The 21068-nt window shown below is 43.4% G+C and overlaps 1 protein-coding gene across 2 annotated transcripts in view; it reads right to left on the bottom strand.

The window, feature by feature from the left end:
• LOC129810903 (ceramide synthase 1-like) overlaps positions 1-21068 on the bottom strand; it is a 44378-nt gene that overhangs the window by 4364 nt on the left and 18946 nt on the right. Inside the window, exons 1-6 of one of the 2 annotated variants that reach the window (XM_055861886.1) lie at positions 8386-8883; positions 7810-7969; positions 4246-4426; positions 3654-3815; positions 1252-1399; positions 794-960 (exon numbers count right to left, since the gene is read on the bottom strand). In XM_055861886.1, coding sequence (XP_055717861.1) covers positions 794-960; positions 1252-1399; positions 3654-3815; positions 4246-4426; positions 7810-7969; positions 8386-8487 — 920 coding nt within the window. In that variant the 5' untranslated portion in view covers positions 8488-8883. Of the gene's footprint in view, positions 1-793; positions 961-1251; positions 1400-3653; positions 3816-4245; positions 4427-7809; positions 7970-8385; positions 8884-21068 lie in introns of those variants that run through there. The other variant, XM_055861885.1, reaches the window with a different exon arrangement.

The raw sequence follows: 21068 nt of genomic DNA, 5'->3' as shown, positions 1-21068 counted from the left end.
ACAGCTACACCCAAGGATGTACCAGAACAACGTTCGTCTTTGCATGGGGCTCGTTCATTACAAAAGCGGACGCTTTTTTGCGACTGTAGTCTGCCATATTGATCACACATACTGTAGCTGGTTATTTCAGATCGCACTGAAGGGCGTAGGGGTTGTTTGGAAAGGGTTTGTTTTAGGCATGAGGTTTACAGTGTGATGAATGGTTGTCTACACTCCAAAAGGGTTCTTCGGCTGTCCGCATAGGAGAACCCTTTGAAGAACAATTTGCGGTTCCAGGTAAAACCCTTTTGGAAGCCCTTTTCTAAGTATACAGGTCGAACTAGTCCAACAACCCCGTACTTCCTGCCCCTAGCCTCTTGCCCTTATATGTTGCAGAATCCAGATACGAAGGGACCAGAGCGAGGTTGTTTTTTTTGCTTGGACCGGGCTGTAGTAAAGAGGATTTTTGGCTTGATGTGCTTTGCTTTGGTAAATCAGTAGGGATTAGGCATTGTGGTTTGGGACGGCTATGGACACACATGGGGTTCAATGAATTGTCTTTTCATTTACTGAGTCATCTGAGGCCAAGGGGCCATTCTCTCTCAATGTTTGCCTGACAAAAACCTCTCTGGATGTTTATGAAATGATCATCTCCTGGAGATGAAGTTTCTGTATAGTGCATGATTGTGACATTACTTCAGCACAGTAAAACATTCATGGTAATGTATACTATAATACACACACTTTGGTGATTCATATACACTGGTTAAATGAAACATGGTCAAGTAGTGTGTGTAACTTTGTGTTTCCTCACCCTTCAGCAGAGTTGTTGAGATGTCCTGCATCTTCACTCTGCAGCCGCTGCTGGGCCTTGAGCAGGGCTGCAGCCCTCTGAGCTCCCTCCTCACCCTCGTACTCCCTCAGGTCTTTCACATCCTTCATCTGCCCCGTCAGGACCTTCGCTACAAACGCCACTATGAACTGTGGGCAGAGAGAAGGGGGGGATCAGGGGTTAAAGAAGGGAGAGAGGTCTGATGTCACATAGTACAGTTTTGTTCTAATGCTTGTATCAACCCCTGACGGAGGCTAATAGGAACGAAGAAGAACAGGCAATGGTCAAAGAACTGTCATGCCATTCACCTCTTGGGAACATAGATCTGTGAGTGAATACCCTCTCTGAATTAGATTGTGCTTGTTTAACCAAGCATCTGACAAATGAGCTTCAGTGTAGTGTGACCTGTGACCTGCTGCAGACGGAGGTCCAATACTTGCCAAAAACCAGTAGATATTCATGCAGAGGAGTGTCAAGAGGAGGCTGTTGAAGAAGAAATAGAAGGGAATGTTTGGGACGGACTGGAGGCTGGACACACAGGTGGCGTACAGAACCTTCAGAGGGAACCAGTAGAGACGGAACCAAAACCTGCACAGAGGGGGGACACAGAGGAGCTGTATTACTCTGATGCTTTAGGGGACAACGACTAGCATTGTCCAGGGCTTCAAACACCCTTGTGACCTCTCAGGACAGGTGTGTGTGTGTGTGTGTGTGTGTGTGTGTGTGTGTGTGTGTGTGTGTGTGTGTGTGTGTGTGTGTGTGTGTGTCCCACATGAAAAAATACTATAGTCTACTATGGTGTACAGTGCATTCGGAAAGTATTCAGACCCCTTGACTTTTTCCACATTTTGTTACAGCCTTATTCTAAAATTGATTAAATAGTTCCCCCCGTCATCAATCTACACACAATATCCCATAATGACAAAGCAAAAACAGGTTTAGATTTTTTTGAAATGTATAAAAAAATAAAATACTGAAATATCACATTTAAATAAGTATTCAGACCTTTTACTCAGTACTTTGTTGAAGCTCCTTTAGCAGTGATTACAGCCTTGAGTCTTTTTGGGTATGATGCTACAAGCTTGGCACATCTGTATTTGGGGAGTTACTCCCATTCTTCTCTGCAGATCCTCTCAAGCTCTGTCAGGTTGGATGGGGAGTGTCGCTGCAGAGCTATTTTCAGGTCTCTCCAGAGATGTTAGATTAGGTTCAAGTCCGGGCTCTGGCTGGCCCAATCAAGGACATTCAGAAACTTGTCCCGAAGACACTCCTGCGTTGTCGTGGCTGTGTGCTTAGGCTCAATGTCCTGTTGAAGGTGAACCTTATCCCCAGTCTGAGTGCTCTTGAGCAGGTTTTCATCAAGGATTCTCTCTGTACTTTGCTCCGTTCATCTTTCCCTCGATCCTGATTAGTCTCCCAGTCCCTGCCGCTGAAAAACATCCCCACAGTATGATCCTGCCACCACGCTTCACTGTAGGGATGGTGCCAGGTTTTCACAAGACATGACGCTTGGCATTCAGGCCAAAGAGTTCAATATTGGTTTCATTAGACAAGAAAATCTTGTTTATCATGGTCCACGAGTCTTTAGGTGCCTTTTGGCAAACTCCAAGCGGGCTGTCGTGCATTTTACTGAGGAGTGGCTTCTGTCTGGCCCCACTACCATAAAGGCCTTATTGGTGGTGCTGCAGAGATGGTTGTCCTTCTGGAAGGTTCTCGCATCTCCACAGAGGAACTCTGGAGCTCTATCGGGTTCTTGATCACCTCTCTGACAAAGGCCCTTCTCCCCCGATTGCTCTGGTTTGCCAGGCCGGCCAGCTCTAGGAAGAGTTTTGGTGGTTCCAAACTTCTTCCATTTAAGAATGATGGAGGCCACTGTGTTCTTGGGGAACTTCAACGAGGCAGAAATGTTTTGGTACCCTTCCCTAGATCTGTGCCTCGAGACAATCCTGTCTCACAGCTCTACGGACAATCCTTCGAACTCATGGCTTGGTTTTTGCTCTGACATGCACTGTCAACTGTGGGACCTTATATAGTGTGTGCCTTTCCAAATCATGTCCAATCAATTGAATTGACTCCAATCAAGTTGTAGAAACATATTAAGGATGATAAATGGAAACAGGATGCACTTGAGCTCAATTTCGAGTCTCATAGCAAAGGGTCTGAATACTTATGTAAATAAGGCATTTCTGTTTTAAAAAATTATAAATTTGCTAACATTTCTACAAACCTGTGTTCACTTTGTCATTATGTGGTATTGTGTGTAGATTGATGAGGAAAAACATTAATTTAATCCATTTTAGAATACGGCTGTAATGTAACAATATGTGGAAAAAGTCAAGGGGGTCTGAATACTTTCCGAATGCACCGTAAATACTATAGTATTCACTGTAGTGTTTTTGGAGACTGTATTTACTGTAGTATTTACTGTAGTATACTGTACAATTTCTAGTGAACTTTATAGTATAAATACTGTAGTAAAATAAATCTGTAGTATATACTGTGGCACAAATTGCAATATGGTGGAGGGGAATGGGCAGGGTATATGAAAATGAAATACTGTATTATTTACTATAGTTAAAAAGGGTTGTGCCTTTGCGGACTGTAGTGTTTTTGAGGAAATTACTGTAGTATTTTTTTTTTTTTGCGGATAATTCTGTAGAATTTATATACTACAAGTACTACACATGATCCAGGGATACTACAGTGCGTAGTATAGTATTCTACAGTATACTACAGTTTACTATAGAATTCTATACTAAGTACTGTAGTATTCTATAGTAAACTGTAGTATTTTGTCATGCATGCGTGTGTGCTTGTCTGCGTGTGTCTTCTCTCTCCTCACCAGGTGATGCTGAAGCTAACAGAGCCCATGTTGGACAGGATGTCGTGGAGGAGGTAGTAGTCCCCTCCCCGGGTCTTGAAGTAGACGTTGAGCTTGGTGAACTCCAGCTGGATGTCATTGATGTCGTGGAGGAACAGCACCAGTAACCCAATGCTGTGGAATCTGAAAGGAGAGAGCAGTGGGGAGCACAACGTCGGTACACAAACAATAGAACAACACAGCTGTACGGAGAGCTAGACCATACAATGTGACAGCCAGGGGGTGAGACTTAGTCAATGACACCGGCTTTAAAACAAATACAGTTTGAAACAGAGGAACCGTCTAACGGTCATCAAATAACACTGAAAACATGTTTCCAACATCAAATAACCTCGAGCCTTTTTAACACTATGACAAATCACTGTTCTGATTCCACAAATTGACATAACATAAAAATAAACCTTGACCCTCATCTATCATTTACAACTATTGCTACGTGGAAATGTTGCCAGTATTCAATACATTTTATATGACAGGCAGTAAGATTACACAGCATCACATTACGGCAGCGTTTCCCAAACTTGGGGCCACCAGGCAGGGTGTGGTTAGCTACCTGAAAGCGTAGGAGAAGGTGATGAGGGCCAGAGTGACAACGTGGTGCACCACCATGACGGTAGAATCCTTCCTCCAGTCATCCATGTAGACCGTGGCGTAGATGGAGTGTCCGTAGAAACTGCCCTGGATCAGGTAGGCGATGCCGATGTCCGTGGGCACCGTCATGCCACTCTTCCAGTCTGGAAGGGGGAGAAGACATAGAGAGCGAGAGAGAGAGACACTGAGGGTTAGAGGAGAGGCCTGGCGGAACTACATAGGAACCAACACACACATACTGTATACACACCAACATGTGCATGTTGATACACACACACACACATACACACACACACACGCACACTGACACACACTGACATGAATATGCACACTGGCATAGACAAAAACATGCTCGCTCACACACATATACACACACACACAAACATGCATGCTGGCACAGACAAACACTGGCAAGCATGTACACATACACCCACCCACACACACACCCACACACCCAAGCATCAAGGCACATACACAATCATAGAAGCAGGCATGTACACATTTGCACCTGAACACACACACCCTTCTCTTGCTACATCCCATTTGGTTAACAACAAAATAAAGAGAGGGAGCCAAATCCTCCATGGAAGGGATTCAAACAAGATAAACGTTATTGACCTACAGTACCAGTCAAAGGTTTGGACATACCTACTCATTCAAGGATTTTCTTAATTCCTTACTATTTTCTACATTGTAGAATAATAGTGAAGACATCAAAACTATGAATTAACACATATGGAATCATGTAGTAACCAAAAAAGTGTTAAACAAATCAAAATATATTTTATATCTGAGATTCTTCAAAGTAGCTACCCTTTGCTTTGATGACAGCTTTGCACACACTTGGCATTCTCTCAACCAGCTTCATTTTTTTTGGGACAAGGTAGGAGGGTATACAGAAGATAGCCCTATTTGGTAAAAGACCAAGTCCATATTATGGCAAGAACAGCTCAAATAAGTAAAGAGAAACAACAGGCCATCATTACTTTAAGACATGAAGGTCGGTCAATTCGGAAATGTCAAGAACTTTGAAAGTTTCTTCAAGTGCAGTCGCAAAAACCATTAAGCGCTATGATGAAACTGGCTCTCATGAGGACCGCCACAGGAAAGGAAGACCCAGGGTTACCTCTGCTGCAGAGGATAAGTTCATTAAAGTTACCAGCTTCAGAAATTGTAGCCCAAATAAATGCTTCACAGAGTAGTAACAGACACACCTCAACATCAACTATTCAGAGGAAATTGCATAAATCAGGCCTTCGTGGTCTAATTGCTGCAAAGAAACCAATACTAAAGGACACCAATAAGAAGAAGAGACTTGCTTGGGCCAAGAAACACGAGCAATTGACATTAGACCGGTGGAAGTCTGTACTTTGGTCTGATGAGTCCAAATTTGAGATTTTTGGTTCCAACTGCTGTGTCGTTGTGAGACACAGAGTAAGTGAACAGATGATCTCGGCATGTGTGGTTCCCACAGTGAAGCATGGAGGAGGAGGTGTGATGGCATGGGGGTGCTTTTCTGGTGACACTGCACACTTAACCAGCATGGCTACCACAGCATTCTGCAGCGATACACCATCCCATCTGGTTTGTGCTTAGTGGGACTGTCATTTGTTTTTCAACAGGACAATGACCCAACACACCTCCAGGCTGTGCAAGGGCTATTTGACCTAGAAGGCGAGTGATGGAATGCTGCATCAGATGACCCGGCCTCCACAATCACCCGACATCAACCCAATTGAGATGCAGCCAACAAGTGCTCAGCATATGTGGGTACTCCTTCAAGACTGTTGGAAAATCATTCCAGGTGAATCTGGTTGAGAGAATGCCAGGACTGTACAAAGCTGTCATCAAGGCAAAGGTTGGCTACTTTGAAGAATCACAAATATAAAATATATTTTGATTTGTTTAACACTTTTTTGGATACTACTGTACATGATTCCATATGTGTGATTTCATAGTTTTGATGTCTTCACTACTATTCTACAATGTAGAAAATAGTAAAAATAAAGAAAAACCCTTGAATAAGAACGTGTGTTCAAACTTTTGACTGGTGCTGTACATATAGTCTAACTGGTAGAAGTTTACAAGAAGTATTTGTTTTTGGTTCTGCAGGGGGCAGCTGTTCTGTTTGGTTATACTAGGTGACTTCCAGAGGAATACCTGAGGTGGGAGCTGCAGGGGTGTCAGGTTTTCCAGGCATGTGAGGACCAGGGGCCATCATCATCATCGCTCCCTTAAGGCCTTAAGGGTATTGTAAACGGAAACTTTTTCTCGGAACGTTTGGGGCAACTTTTGACTCCATGAGATGAGGTTACAGACCGTAATGTTTATTGATCGGACGTTCCATCATTAAACATTGAAAACATGGAGGCAAGAGATATTAGAGTGCTACAGGAATAGGAGCCTCTATCTCTCTCTCCCCCTTCCTCTATCTCTCTCCCCCCTTCCCCTCTCTCTCTCCCCCTTCCCCTCTCTCTCTCCCCCTTTCCCCTCTCTCTCTCCCCCTTCCCCTCTCTCTCTCCCCCCTTCCCCTCTCTCTCTCCCCCTTCCCCTCTCTCTCTCCCCCTTTCCCCTCTCTCTCTCCCCCTTCCTCTATCTCTCTCCCCCCTTCCCCTCTCTCTCTCCCCCTTCCCCTCTCTCTCTCCCCCTTTCCCCTCTCTCTCTCCCCCTTCCCCTCTCTCTCTCCCCCCTTCCCCTCTCTCTCTCCCCCCTTCCCCTCTCTCTCTTTCTACAAGAGCTAAAGCCTCGCTCTCTCGGAGAACTAAAAGCAGAGCCACATTAGCCTGAGCAGGTTGAATGACTACTCTCAATGTGCGTGACAGCTATTAGAAAAGTGGAGGGCCTTTAAAAGAACAACTGATTGCCTCAATCGAGGAAAGGGAGATTGAAACGAACCCAAGCACCGACTGACACCTGAAAGTCTGATGGAATCGGAAGGAAGGAATGCCATAAATGATAGATAAAAGAATGAAGGCGGATTGTTCAGGGCAATGGTTAGAGAGTAGAGACACGCCATGTGGTCAGTTCAGATACAAAATGCAAATATAAAACACAAATGTGGCTTCTATTTGAATACTTGTAAAAGAAGCATCTGGAGGGTTCTATAAGACAATGCTTTGAAGGTTGCAATGCTTTGGTTACAGTTCCTTTAGCATTAGTTCTTCAGTTTGCTATCGTTGCTTAACTGGAGTTATTAGTAAAAGAAGGGGAGTAACTTGAAGAGGACAGACCTTCTCTTCTTAAATACTTCCCGAGGAATCTTTGGGGCCAGGCTTTGAAGGATTAAATGCTTTAGTTACAGATGCTTTTGTTTTTAGGTTATTATAGCTGAATAACTGCAGTTATTAGTAGAAAAAGAGCAGGTTAAAAGGTCACTTTGAAGCAAGCAGACCTCTGCTTGTGTTGTCATTGCTTTAACTGTAGTTATTAGTAGAAAAGCAGACTTCTGACTATTTTAGGTCTACCTAACAATACATCAAGTGCACAGCTTCTTTTTATTAACCTTGTTTCATGTACTACGTCTTACCAGAGAATGCAGAGGGCGGGTCATGGAAGAAGGTGTAGTTGGTGAAGAAGAGCAGGTAGGTGCTGTAGGACCAGGACATGGTGTAGAAGACCAGCTTCCACGCGCTCTCTGGCATCTTGGCAGTATCTTTGGGCTGGAGACAACACCATTGTGCAAACGGCTGCAACACACAATCACAGGACACTTGGCTAATGTTCAAATGTGAGTGGGGACACTCCGCTTTCAGATAACACTCAATGGAATGTTATTTATGTATTGGTGTAATACATTATGTGTACACATTGATAAAGTAAATGGGGCTGTTTTGCTGCCGTGAATCACTTGGTAGGTGCAAACACATTATTTAGCAGATACTTGTCTTCTTGTGCAAATCACCCCATGTCTATTAAAGGCTTGTTAAACAAACAGAAAATACAGGAAGTCAGCGAGATTCTTCCTGAAGTGCTGTGTGTTTTTGTGTGTCTGTCTGTCTGTGAACTGATAACCTCTTCTTCAGAGAAGAGGCCCATTCCCAGAGAGTCACGCCGTAGCTTAACAGTAACCCCTCTCTACCCCCTTCCTCCTGATAAACCAGACCTTCCACAGGGCCAGAGGAACCCTAGCCGCTGGGCTCAAAGACGATCCGTGGGCCACCGTGCCAGATGAGAAACCAAACCCCCGCTCCTTATCTTTCCCCATGACAGAGGAGCTGTGCCTCTCTAGGCGACCAGCCGGCCCATGCCGAGCACACCTCCGGATCCAGTGTAACCAGAGATAAACAAGTGAAAGGGGTCCATTTGCTGATACATCTCAATCACTTGTCACTAGTTAGCAGCAGGCCCAGGAACAGGTCTTGGTCCTCCATCATGCCAGTGTGCTTAGTGCAGCAAGGAGGGACTAGTTCTCTTTCTATCTTTCTCCATTCCCTCTTTTTCCGATGATGAGCTGGAAAGAGAAAGAAAGAGAGACAGAGCGAGCAAGAACGAAAGAGGAAGACCGAGAGATCACGCTGCCAGAGCGACACACTGCACGATGCGTCACGTGACCTATATCCTCGCCCCTGATAGGTCCGCGCAGCATGTGTTTAGTGAGTCATGTATGCCGCAGACAGTAGGATATCCCCTGCGTGCCTCAGACCTCCACATCCCTCCCTCCTCCTCCTCCCCCCACCCCATGCCCTGCAACATTTATTTAAAGAGGCCCGCTGTCAGTGCAGTCACCCCCCCTCCTCAAACCCACCAGTCGTCATCTCCACGGCGAGCCTGTCCGCTCCGAGGCTAGTGTGACTGCCACACAATCAGGCCTTATCATCACCCCATACCACACAGACCAGAGCGAGTCTGGTGCTATTAACACACAGCATAGCTGGTGCATAGTCGAGCACATACGCTATATATAGAAAAGTATGTGGACACCCCTTCAAACGAGTGGATTCGGCTATTTCAGCCACACCCATTGCTGACAGGTGTATAAAATTGAGCACACAGCCATGCAATTTCCATAGACAAATATTGGCTGTATAATGGCCTTACTGAAGAGCTCAGTGACATTCAACGTGGCACCGTCAGATGCCACCTCTCCAACAGGTTAGTTCGTCAAATTTCTGCCCTGCTAGAACTGCCCCGGTCAATTGTAAGTGCTGTTATTGTGAAGTGGAAACGTCAAGGAGCAACAACGGCTCAGCCGCAAAGTGGTAGGCCACACAAGCGTCAGCCGGAATGGTGTTATGCTCACTGCCATTGGACTCTGGAGCCGTGGAAACACGTTCTTTTCCGTCATAAATCACGATTCACCATCTGGCAGTCCGACGTACGAATCTGGGTTTGGCGAATGCCAGGAGAATGCTACCTGCCCGAATGCATAGTGTCAACTGTAAAGTTTGGTGGAGGAGGAATAATGATCTGGGGCTGTTCATGGTTCGGGCAAGGCCCCTTAATTCTACTGAAGGGAAATATTAATGCAACAGCATACAATGATATTCTGAACGAAATACACAGAAAAAGGAAGAAAAAACATATCCAACATTGATGAAGGAGGATGATGATGATGATTATGAAGACTACATACACTGTAACTGTTTGAGGACAGGGTTTTGTTCTTTCTGGATTTCATTAGAATGATGATCGCAAAGGAAGGGACCGGCAACAACTCTACAATTCCACCTATTGAATCCTTCAAGTTACTGTTCTTAATTATACAACTACATTTTTTTGGTAGTTGAGGCAACAGTTCGGGAAAGGCCCTTTCCTGTTTTAGCATGACAATGCCCCCGTGCACAAAGCGAGGTCCATACAGAAATTGTTTGTCGAGATGGGTGTAGAAGAACTTCACTGGCCTGCACAGAGTCCTGACCTCAACTCCATCGAACACCTTTGGGATGAATTGGAATGGCGACTGCAGGCTTAATCGCCCAACATCAGTACCCGACCTCAATAATGCTCGTGGCTGATTGGAAGCAAGTCCCCGCAGCAATGTTCCAACATCTAGTAGAAAGCCTTCCCAGAAGAGTGGAGGCTTTTATAGCAGCAAAGGGGGACCAACTCCATATTAATGCCCATGATTTTGGAATGAGATGTTCGAAGAGCAGGTGTCCACATACCTTTGGTCATGTAGTGTATTCCATTACAAAGGACACACTTAAACACAAAAAGGTAAGCATAACTATTAAGCCCAAATACCCATTAAACCCAATTCCATCTTTGGATTAAACTAATTCATCTGGTTGTTATAACCATAACAGTTTTGATTCTATTATTGTCATTGACAGTTCTGTGTAAGTTCCCACTAGTGGCCAATTTCAAATCTGCAAAAAAAATTTTTTTACATTTTTAGTACCTTCTCAGATAAGTAATTATACTTTCTGTAAAATTAAGAGATTAATGTGCTGATATATGCATATGATAGCTTACTTTGTGGTCCTTAATTACTATTTCTTACCAATGGAAAATATGAGTTTTTCATGCTAGCAGTTGTGCCTGGATGTCACAGTCACACAGTAGCATCATAACTTGGTGATCTACAACAAGATAATAGATTTCAGGGATTCACAGCTTACATCTTTTAATGCATTTAGTCTTATTTTATTGTTAAATGAACCTTGCATTGTTATACATACAGTTGAAGTCGGAAGTTTACATACACCTTAGCCAAATACTTCTAAACTCAGTTTTTCACAATTCCTGACATTTAATCCAAGTAAAAATTCCCTGTCTTAGGCCAGTTTACTTTAAGAATGTGAAATGTCAGAATAATAGTAGAGAGAATGATTTATTTCAGCTTTTATTTCTTTCATCACATTGCCCGTGTGCCAGAAGTTTACATGCACTCAATTAGTATTTGGTAGCATTGCCTTTTAAATTGTTTAACTTGGGTCAAACGTTTCGGGTAGCCTTCCACAAGCTTCCCACAATAAGTTGGGTGAATTCTGGCCCATTCCTCCTGACAGAGCTGGTGTAACTGAGTCAGGTTTGTGGGCCTCCTTGCTCACACACCCTTTTTCAGTTCTGCCCACAAATTTTCTATAGGATTAAGGTCAGGGCTTTGTGACGGCCACTCCAATTCCTTGACTTTGTTGTCCTTAGGCCATTTTGCCACAACTTTGGAAGTATGCTTGGGGTCATTGTCCATTTGGAAGACCCATTTGCAACCAAGCTTTAACTTCCTGACTGATTTCTTGAGATGTTGCTTCAATATATCCATATAATTTTCCTCCCTCAGGATGCCATCTATTTTGTGAAGTGCACCTGTCCCTCCTGCAGCAAAGCACCCCCACAACGTGATGCTGCCACCCCCATGCTTCACGGTTGAGATGGTGTTCTTCGGCTTGCAAGCATCCCCCTTTTTCCTCCAAACACAACGATGGTCATTATGGCCAAACAGTTCTATTTTTGTTTCATCAGACCAGAGGACATTTCTCAAAAAAGTACGATCTTTGTCCCCATGTGCAGTTGCAAACCGTGGCTTTTTTATGGTGGTTCTGGAGTAGTGGCTTCTTCCTTGCTGAGCGGACTTTCAGGTTGTCGATATAGGACCTTTTTTATTGTGGGTATAGATACTTTTGAACCGGTTTCCTCCAGCATCTTCACAAGGTCCTTTGCTGTTGTTCTGGGATTGATTTGCACTTTTCGCACCAAAATACGTTCATCTCTAGGAGACAGAACGCGTCTCCTTCCTGAGCGGTATGACGGCTGTGTGGTCCCATGGTGTTTATACTTGTGTACTATTGTTTGTACAGAGGAATGTGGTACATTCAGGCGTTTGGAAATTGCTCCCAATGATGAACCAGACTTGTAGAGGTCTACAATTTTTTTTTCTGATTTCTTTTGATTTTCCCATGATGTCAAGCAAAGAGGCACTGAGTTTGAAGGTAGGCCTTGAAATACATCCACAGGTAAACCTCCAATTGACTCAAATTATATAAATTAGCCTATCAGAAGCTTCTAAAGCCATGACATAATTTTCTGGAATTTTCCAAGCTGTTTAAAGGCACAGTCAACTTAGCGTATGTAAACTTCTGACACACTGGAATTGTGATACAGTGAATTATAAGTGAAATTATCTGTCTGTAAACAATTGTTGGAAAAAGTACTTGTGTCGTGCACAAAGTAGATGTCCTAACCAACTTGCCAAAACTATAGTTTGTTTACAAGAAATTTGTGGAGTGATTGAAAAACTAGTTTTAAGGACTCCAACCTAAGTGTATGTAAACTTCTGACTTTAACTGTAGATGCCATTTTTGTAAATTCAAAAATTCTCAGGTGGGCTTAAAGAGTACAGCAGCACAAAACACACCACCTCTATACAGAATGTAAATGACAATTAATAAATATTGTTCAATTTGATCAATACTAACTTCACATAATATTGCAGTCCATTTTGCATATTTATACACCAAACCATTGGTTTCTAAATATTTTATGAGTAGACTTTGCTATTCTATCTTTTCACCATAAATCGCTGCTGTTCCAATTAAGCCCAGTATGCTCCAATTAAGCCCGGGTTTGCATTGAAACACATGAGGATTGTGTGTTGATATCCCTAATATTCAATGAACATAAGTGTGTTTTTTGTACGAATTTAAATTGATTAAAACACACAAAAACTACAGTTCTGTATGGTGGAATGGTTTCAAATCCCTTCCTGTGTTCTCCCACTGTCACGTTCCTGACCTATTTATGTTAGTTTGTTATGTGTGTTAGTTGGTCAGGACGTGAGGTTGGGTGGGCATTCTATGTTTTCTGTTTCTGTGTTGGTTTTGGGTTGCCTGGTATGGCTCTTAATTAGAGGCAGGTGTTTGGCGTTCCTCTAATTAAGAGTCATATTTAGGTAGGCGTTGTCACATTGTTCGTTGTGGGTGATTGTCTTCCGTGTCTGTGTAATTGTTTGCACCATACGGGACTGTTACGGTTTGTTCGGTTTGTGTAGTCTAATTGTCCTATTCGTGCGTTCTTCTTGTTTTATGTGAGTTCGTCGTATAGGTCTGTCTACACCGTTTGTTAGTTTATTCAAGTTCGTGTTTTTTTCGTTAATAAAATGTCATTTCACTACGCTGCGCCTTGGTTCCCTCAATACTCCTCCTCTTCCGAAGATGAAGAGGAGGAGGACCGCAGTTACAGAATCACCCACCAATCCAGAGCCAAGCAGCGGAATTTCGAGCAACGGGAAAGTATACAGGACTTGTGGAGTTGGGAGCAAATATTTAACGGGGAAGGACCATGGGCTAAAGTGAATCACCGTCCATGGGAACAGCTGGAGGCAGCTCGGAGAGTGGAGGAAAAGAGAGAGAGGAACCGGAGTTATGAGGGAACGCGTCTTGCACGGAAGCCCAAAAAGCCCGTGAGTAACAACCAAAAATTTCTTGGGGGGAGGCTAAGAGGTAGTGGGCCAAGGGCAGGTAGGAGACCTGCGCCCACTTCCCAGGCTTACCGTGGAGAGCGGGAGTACGGGCAGGCGCCGTGTTACGCAGTAGAGCGCATGGTGTCTCCTGTACGAGTGCATAGCCCAGTGCGGGTTATTCCACCTCCCCGCACTGGTAGGGCTAGATTGGGTATTGAGCCAGGTGTCATGAGGCCGGCTCAACGCATCTGGTCTCCAGTGCGTCTCCTCGGGCCGGCATACATGGCACCTGCCTTACGCATGGTTTCCCCGGTTCGCCTACATAGGCCGGTGCGGGTTATTCCACCTCCCCGCACTGGTCGGGCGACCGGGAGCATTCAACCAGGTAAGGTTGGGCAGGCTCAATGCTCAAGAGTGCCAGTACGCCTCCACGGTCCGGTATTTCCGGCGCCACCTCCCCGCCCCAGCCTAGTACCTACAGTGCCTACACTACGCACTAGGCTACCAGTGCGTCTCCTGAGCCCTGTTCCTCCTCCACGCACTCTCCCTGTAGTGCGTGTATCCAGTTCCGGCACCACGCACTAAGCCTCCTGTGCGTCTCCAGAGCCCTGTACACACTGTATCTTCTCCCCCTACTAATCCTCATGTGCTTGTCCTCAGCCCGGTGTCACCAGTGCCGGTACCTCGCACCAGGTATAGAGTGGGCTTTGAGAGTACAGTGTGCCCTGTCCCTGCTCCTCGCACTAGTATGAAGGTGCGTATCCTTAGCCCGGTGCCTCCAGTTCCGGCACCACGCACCAGGTCTACAGTGCGCCTTATCCGGCCAGAGCCATCCGTCTCACCAGCGCCATCTGAGCCATCAGTCTCCCCAGCGCCATCTGAGCCATCCGTCTCCCCAGCGCCATCTGAGCCATCCGTCTCCCCAGCGCCGTCTGAGCCATCCGTCTCCCCAGCGCCGTCTGAGCCATCCGTCTGCAATGAGCCTGCAAAGCCGCCCGTCTGCCATGAGCCTGCAAAGCCGCCCGTCTGCCATGAGCCTACAGAGCCGTCCGCCAGACAGGAGCCGCTAGAGCCGCCCGCCAGACAGGAGCCGCTAGAGCCGCCCGTCAGACAGGATCTGCCAGAGCCGCCAACCAGACAGGATCTGCCAGAGCCGCTAACCAGACAGGATCTGCCAGAGCCGCCAACCAGACAGGATCTGCCAGAGCCGCCAACCAGACAGGATCTGCCAGAGCCGCCAGCGAGCCATGAGCAGCCAGAGCCGTCAGAGAGCCATGAGCGTCGAGAGCCGTCAGCCAGCCATGAGCGTCGCGAGCCGTCAGCCAGCCATGAGCGTCGAGAGCCGTCAGCCTGCCATGAGCGTCGAGAGCCGTCAGCCTGCCATGAGCGTCCAGATTCGTCAGTCAGCCATGAGCTGCCCTTCAGCCTGAAACGGCTATATACCAAGAACTGCCCATCAGTCCAGAGCTGTCTCTCTGTCCGGAGCTGCCTTTCAGTCCGGAGTTGCCCCTCTATCATTATCTCCCTCTCTATCTTGATCTACCTCTATATTCTTATCTATCTCTCTGTCTTGATCTATCTCTCTGTCCCGGTGCTGTCCCTATCAGTGATGTTACTAAGAAGATTTTGTGGGGGTAAAAGGAGGGTGGACATTCTTAGGGGGAGATGGAGGCTAGGATGGATTATGGTGGGGTGGGGACCTCGCCCGGAGCCTGAGCCACCACCGTGGTTAGATGCCCACCCAGACCCTCCCCTAGACTTTGTGCTGGTGCGCCCGGAGTTCGCACCTTATGGGGGGGGTTATGTCACGTTCCTGACCTGTTTATGTTAGTTTGTTATGTGTGTTAGTTGGTCAGGACGTGAGGTTGGGTGGACATTCTATGTTTTCTGTTTCTGTGTTGGTTTTGGGTTGCCTGGTATGGCTCTTAATTAGAGGCAGGTGTTTGGCGTTCCTCTAATTAAGAGTCATATTTAGGTAGGCGTTGTCACAGTGTTCGTTGTGGGTGATTGTCTTCCGTGTCTGTGTAATTGTTTGCACCATACGGGACTGTTACGGTTTGTTCGGTTTGTGTAGTCTAATTGTCCTATTCGTGCGTTCTTCTTGTTTTATGTGAGTTCGTCGTATAGGTCTGTCTACACCGTTTGTTATTTTTGTTAGTTTATTCAAGTTCGTGTTTTTTTCGTTAATAAAATGTCATTTCACTACGCTGCGCCTTGGTTCCCTCAATACTCCTCCTCTTCCGAAGATGAAGAGGAGGAGGACCGCCGTTACACCCACCTCATCAAACATTTTAGGAGACGACTCAGAGCTGTTGTCTTTCCAAAGGGAGGGTGAACAAAGTACTAAATACAGGGGTGCCGATAATTGTGACACGCATGTTTTTGAATAAAATCATTATTTATTGATATTTATTTTACAATTTTAACAAAATTAAAGGTTAGAGTATAGGTTAGAGTATCGTTTAGGTTAGAAATGTGTAAACTTAGATTTTGGTGGGCTTAATAGGTACACTTACCCTACATAGCCTGTACATTCCCGAGAAACATTATACACCAACACCATGCTCGAAAAGAGAAATACTGTACACGCACACTCCATGCACACAAGAGACAATACACACCATAATCACAGCATACATACACATGATACAAATAAAAACATACCCGAGAGAACAGACAAACAGCATACACTTGTGGAGATATGCTGAGTATCTCGCTCTTCCTCTCGCTCTCTGTGGTGTGTGTGTGTGTGTGTGTTGTGCTGAGTAGGCAACCACAGCTCTCAACCTGAGAGAGGATATTACCTGTTCTCAGAGGAGACATTGACCCCCGTCATCCGCCTGCTAATTGCCTTTAGGTGTGAGATTAAGGGTGGATTTACATTAGTAAAATATGTGTATGTAGTAAGATCTCTTCAACATCAGATTTGCACCTTTTCTGTTTACACTATACTTACTTTAGCCTTGGATGTGGTGTGGCCAAAGCCACATTACTGCATCATGTGTGTGTGAACCTATTAGCATACCGTAAATACCATAGTATATTGACAAAATAAGGATAGCAATTCAAACTATACAGTAGCTTCTCATCTAAACCTTATTGCACATAATGTTGCACACTTGATTAATGCAACAATTCACAAATGTGTGGTATTTTTTTGTACAGTTGGGTATGTGGGCTATAACATGGGTCCCAATTGGGCCCTTTACCAATTTTGGTAATGAGAACAGCCAATCCCAAAATTTTCCAAATGTAGCCTAGCACAGAAAATAATTGCTGAGGACATCTCAAAAGAATCCTACTGACATTTTTCAGTCTCACCTTCCACAGAGGTGTCACATTTACCCAAAGATGTTCCTTGTTATCTAGCCGCTTAACGAACAAACTAGACCTTGACTTGCTGTTGAGCGATAGGACATGTGTTGTCGAGTTAGCTAGCTAGCTAGCCGTGTAAGTCATGCACAAACTATAGCCAGCCTTGTTGAGCTATCTAGCTAATGTTGGCTAGATAGCTAGCTTGTTTTGCATTGGAGCTAACGTTAGCTAAATGGTTTGCTTGTTGAACAAGCTTGCGTTAGTAGTAAAGGAAACACTTGTGTTTGGGAGTTGATTTTGTCGTTCTTTGAGGATAAATTAATCAATAGCTAATTATACGGCCCTCGCTGTATTTATTGGGTGTTGGCCTACTCGATCCAAGTTTCACGCCATGTTTGTACAGAGGCAAATCAAATTTGACAGGACTGTGTTAAATGCTGCCATTTTGGTCGTAGAATGTTGACGAATTGATCAGGATTCACTTGAGAAATGATTTGCGATTCACATGCAGTAATACAGTATTTTGGGAATTTATTCTTCTTTTTTTTTTTTACGTTTATTTTATAAAGGTTGTTGTAGTTTCGTAAAAAAAATGTAAACGAAACAGAAATTAGAAACTTGACTGTGTAAACACTGTGTAAACACAGCCATACCCGATTTTGTAGCCCACTTGGGTTTGTCCATGTCTGGCCCAAAAGGTTAACCTATCTAGGTACCAGCTAAGATGTCCATTTAAATGATAAAGACTTAAATGTTGCACTAGATCAATAGCCTAAATACTTAAAAAATATTTTATTTTCACAGACTTTTGACTGCAGATGGACTAAGACATTGACAGATATATGTAGTATACCAAAGTCCACTGAGGTTTGTCTGTTAGAAGAGAGCAAATGGTACATGTCGCCGCGGTTATTATCCTTCATTTCAATACAATATCGATGTGAGTGATTCATTTCCGTGCACTATTGATTTCCATAGAACAAGCTAATCAATTCCAGTCTTGAGTGACCACTTGGTAAATATTGGTGCATTTGCACTTTAGAAGGTACTAATTTAGCAAAATAAAGGTTAATCTGAACACAAGAGTGACTATGTGTGTGTACGTAGTACATTTTATGTATTGGTCTTCAAAATATGACAACTTATTTTGGCATATTGATTATGAATTTGGACATTTAAAACGGGTGTTTTGACACTTGGCCATTAATCAAAAAGCCATGACAATTATTTTGTATTTATGTTTAAGGAATATAAAATTGTACTTTTAACATAATTGTTCTTTAGGATTCTACCTATTGAATAAGCCCCAAAACGTGCTATGATTTACAGATTTTTATGATAATAATGAAATCGTGAAAATATGTTTGTCCTGGCTACTAATTGGTTGCTCCTCTGGAGAGAAGTCGGTCCACTCAGTGTCTCTGATACCGCTGCGAGACTTCATATTTGGATCATTTCAATTCATCACTGTCATTTTGTAATGTTGTTGCTTCATGGGAAATGTTTCCTTCCGTACATTTTCAATTGAAGGGCATTCAAGAGGTAGCATAACTTTAGTTTCTCACACTGAAATGAGTCTGCATATTGAGGGCCAAGTAGTAGGGCCAACTACTAGGCCTACATTTGCCCTTGTTTGTGGAGGATAGCACTTTGTATTGTCAACTGACGGCCCTGAACCCCCATCTCTGAGTCATTCTTCTCCATCTTGTCGAAGATTTATCCAGGGGATGGACAGTGCTCATCTATACAGTAACATAACAGCTTTATTTATGACCATGTTTTGTGTTAACAATATTGGCAATTGTTTACAGCCAGCTTGTGATCTGTGGTCATACGACCTAGCATTAAAGGGCTGCTCTACAAAACAAAAATACTAAGCATCGTCTTATAGCTGTTGATGTCCTCTGTTGCAGTAGTTCTTCTCAGGTTAAAAGTATCTTCTTGTCTTTCCCACTGGCTCAGTCACAGTAATATATGAGGGCTGTACCGCCCCTGGCAGGAAGCGCTCGTGTCATGAGCCCAGTTCAAAAGATAACCATGGAGTGACAGAGAGAGAGAGAGTAGGGATGTTAACGGTTAATTGCAGAAAATACATTTCACCGTCATGCTTATCAGTCTATAGGTTAATTTGGATAATTTCGTGAGCTTAAATTTGTGTCAGAATTTAACAAATCTCGTCAGTCATAAAATAGGAACTGTAGGAACTCTTGGTTGACTGGAATTCATATTTTGCCGATAAGTCTTTTTTTAAATGTATTAACAACAAATCAATACATGTGGGGACACAAGTATATATAAATAATATACAAAGTACAATTGGGCTAGGGGGTACAATATCACATTACACAAGGACCTTAAGGGGACATACATACACTTATTATTCTAACAGCTTTTTTGTTAGTAGAGTATTTAACTGTCTTAAAATACAGTTCAATTTCTTTGTCTAAGGTAAGAAAATTAGTTTTTTGTCTGTAAATTTACGAATATGAATATGAAATTTGGCCAAAATAATAATGAAATGAATTACATAAAAATGTTTGAGCTTATTTCTATCGTAGGTAAAGAATCCAAGCAGTACATCTCTCCACAATAGTGTAGGATCTTCATAAATTTGTTCAATTATAAATCTACTGATGTCTTGCCACATTTTTCTTACATGAATACAATGCCAAAAAAGATGCAACACTGTTTCTGGGTGGTCATTACAAAAGGAGCAATTTGAGTTGATGTTTTCCTTAAACGTCTTCATATAGTGGTCGGCAGGATAATATTTATGAATAATTTTAAAGGAAACTTGCTTAATTTTGTTAACATGTAGGTATGTGTGTGGCAACATCCAAACTTTTTTCCAACAGATATTATCAATAAATCCATTCCAATAAGGCATGAGATAAGGTATAGATACAACATCCTGCTGAAACAAGGTTCATATCTGTCACGCCCTGGCCTTAGTATTCTTTGTTTTCTTTATTATTTTAGTTAGGTCAGGGTGTGACATGGGGAATGTTTGTGTTTTGTTGGTTTTGGGTGTTTCTATGGTAAAGGGGTTATTGGTGTAGTATATGGGTTTGTGTTGAGTTCAGATGTCTAGCGTTGTCTATGTATGTTTAGTTATCTAGGAGAGTCTATGGTTACCTGAATGAGTTCCCAATTAGAGACAGCTGATTTCGGTTGTCTCTGATTGGGAGCCTTATTTAGGGTAGCCATAGGCTTTCATTCTATGTGAGTAGTTGTCTATGTGATACGTTTGTAGCCTGTGTGTGCACATCGTTGTTTAGCTTCACGATCGTTTTCTTGTTTTGTTTAGTTCGTAAGTGTGTTTGTTTCGTTTGCCTTCTTCTTCAATAAAAAGGAGATGGCTTATTTTCCTAAAGCTGCGTTTTGGTCCGTCAATCCTCCACACGATCGTGACAATATCGCTCTATTGTTGAATGGGCCAAAAGAGAAACAAATATTTCCTAATGATGAGTCAACAGGGTCAACGGAAAGTAGGCTTTGAGGGTCAGGTCTTGACACGTTCCTGAATAATAAAGCAACACCTGAGGGAATGGCATCTAAAACAATTGCAAAATCTTTAGGTGTTACAGGGACCTTGTAAAGTGATAAGAATTCCTTATAACTGAGTAAAAGACCCTCTGCATTTACCAGTTGGCTCACCAATAGGATATTATTTCGGAACCAATATTCTAAAAACAAAGAATTATTTTTATACAATATATCCCGATTATTCCATATATAATATCTGTATGGAGAAAAATTATTATAAATGAAGGACCATGACAAGAAAACCTGCCAATGAAAAGCTTTCACTGGAACTTTGTCAATATTATAATTGCAAACCAACATGAAGTTAAGGCCACCAAAAGTAGAGAAGACATGAAGAGGAATAAAATTCCACATAGAAGTGGGTCTTCTTAGGAATTCTTTTATCCAATTGATCTTAAAAGCATTATTTAAGGTAGTAAAGTCCAGAAAATTCAGCCCACCATTCTCATAAGTGTTCATTACAACAATTTTCCTAATGTAATGGGTACGGTTTCTCCACAGAAAGTTGAAAAGTATCTGGTCTATCTCCTTGCTTATTTTACTGTCAAGATATAAAGATAGAGCGCCATATGTTAGTCTAGAGA

The sequence above is a fragment of the Salvelinus fontinalis genome, chromosome 14 (assembly GCF_029448725.1).
Source record: "Salvelinus fontinalis isolate EN_2023a chromosome 14, ASM2944872v1, whole genome shotgun sequence".
NCBI classification, from domain to species: Eukaryota; Metazoa; Chordata; class Actinopteri; order Salmoniformes; family Salmonidae; genus Salvelinus; species Salvelinus fontinalis.
Note: the sequence above shows the minus strand (reverse complement) of the source record. Positions and strands in the feature narration are given on the sequence as shown.